General features: G+C 55.0%; 1 protein-coding gene across 2 annotated transcripts in view; it reads right to left on the reverse strand.

The window, feature by feature from the left end:
• Nucleotides 1–225, reverse strand: part of POLD3 (polymerase (DNA-directed), delta 3, accessory subunit) — a 59,508-nt gene extending 59,283 nt beyond the window's left edge. Inside the window, exon 1 of one of the 2 annotated variants that reach the window (XM_015557505.1) lies at nt 59–225. In XM_015557505.1, the coding sequence (XP_015412991.1) occupies nt 59–118 (60 nt within the window). In that variant the 5' untranslated portion in view covers nt 119–225. The remainder of the gene's footprint in view (nt 1–58) is intronic. The other variant, XM_006777926.2, reaches the window with a different exon arrangement.
• Nucleotides 226–831: the final 606 nt, after the last annotated feature.

Raw genomic sequence — 831 nt, forward strand, 5'->3', positions numbered from 1 at the left:
CCTCGCGGGGCCCAGGACCCCAGGCGCACGCCCGCATCCCCCAGGCCTAGCTGCTCACGATCTTGTTCTGGTCCGTGACGAACTCGTCTATATTTTCCAGGTAAAGCTGGTCCGCCATGGTCTGAGCTCCGCAAGTCGCCACAACCGCAGCTCCCGCCGGCGGGAAACGTCTTTCCTCCCAACCAGATCCCGGGTCGTTTCCCACGGCAACCGCGGCGACGCGCTACGGTGGCCGGCCGAGGGTCAAACTAGTCTAGGGGGCGGTGCAGGCGAAGTAGGCGGGGCCCGTGGGAGCGGGCGGAGGAGAGGAGCTCAGAAAACGGGCGTGGTCCGCAGGGTCGGTGTGTGGAGCGGTGATTTCCAGTCTCACCTCGGCCGCTTCGTGACTGAGCCAGGGCAAAACACCTGACCTCTAGGCGCCACAGCCTCTCTACCTACAAATTGGCAAAATAATCCTTGACCTTTCATATCTTTATTAAACAAGTATTTGTCTAGTTACCTATTCTATTCCAGGCACATCTTAGGCACTGGGTTTCAGAGCAGTGAACAATAAAGAATAAACAAGTAATTTTAGTAGAGTGATGCCAGCTGGGATAAAGCGCTGCTTGTTATAATCCCTAAGAATTGAGAAATTAGGGAAGGTTTTTCCAGAGGGGGTGGGAGGGGCAGTGGTTCCTAGAGGCGGGAGCATTTGTTGGGAAGAGAAATGAGATCATTATGATTGAAATGTCGGCAGAAGAGACCAATGAGGAGAGATGAGACTTGGGAGACGCCTGCGAGGCTGTGTGAAGGGGCGCAGGAACTTTGTGCTAAGGAAGAGTCTTCAGGTTG

This window comes from Myotis davidii, unplaced genomic scaffold (assembly GCF_000327345.1).
Source record: "Myotis davidii unplaced genomic scaffold, ASM32734v1 scaffold169, whole genome shotgun sequence".
NCBI lineage: Eukaryota > Metazoa > Chordata > Mammalia > Chiroptera > Vespertilionidae > Myotis > Myotis davidii.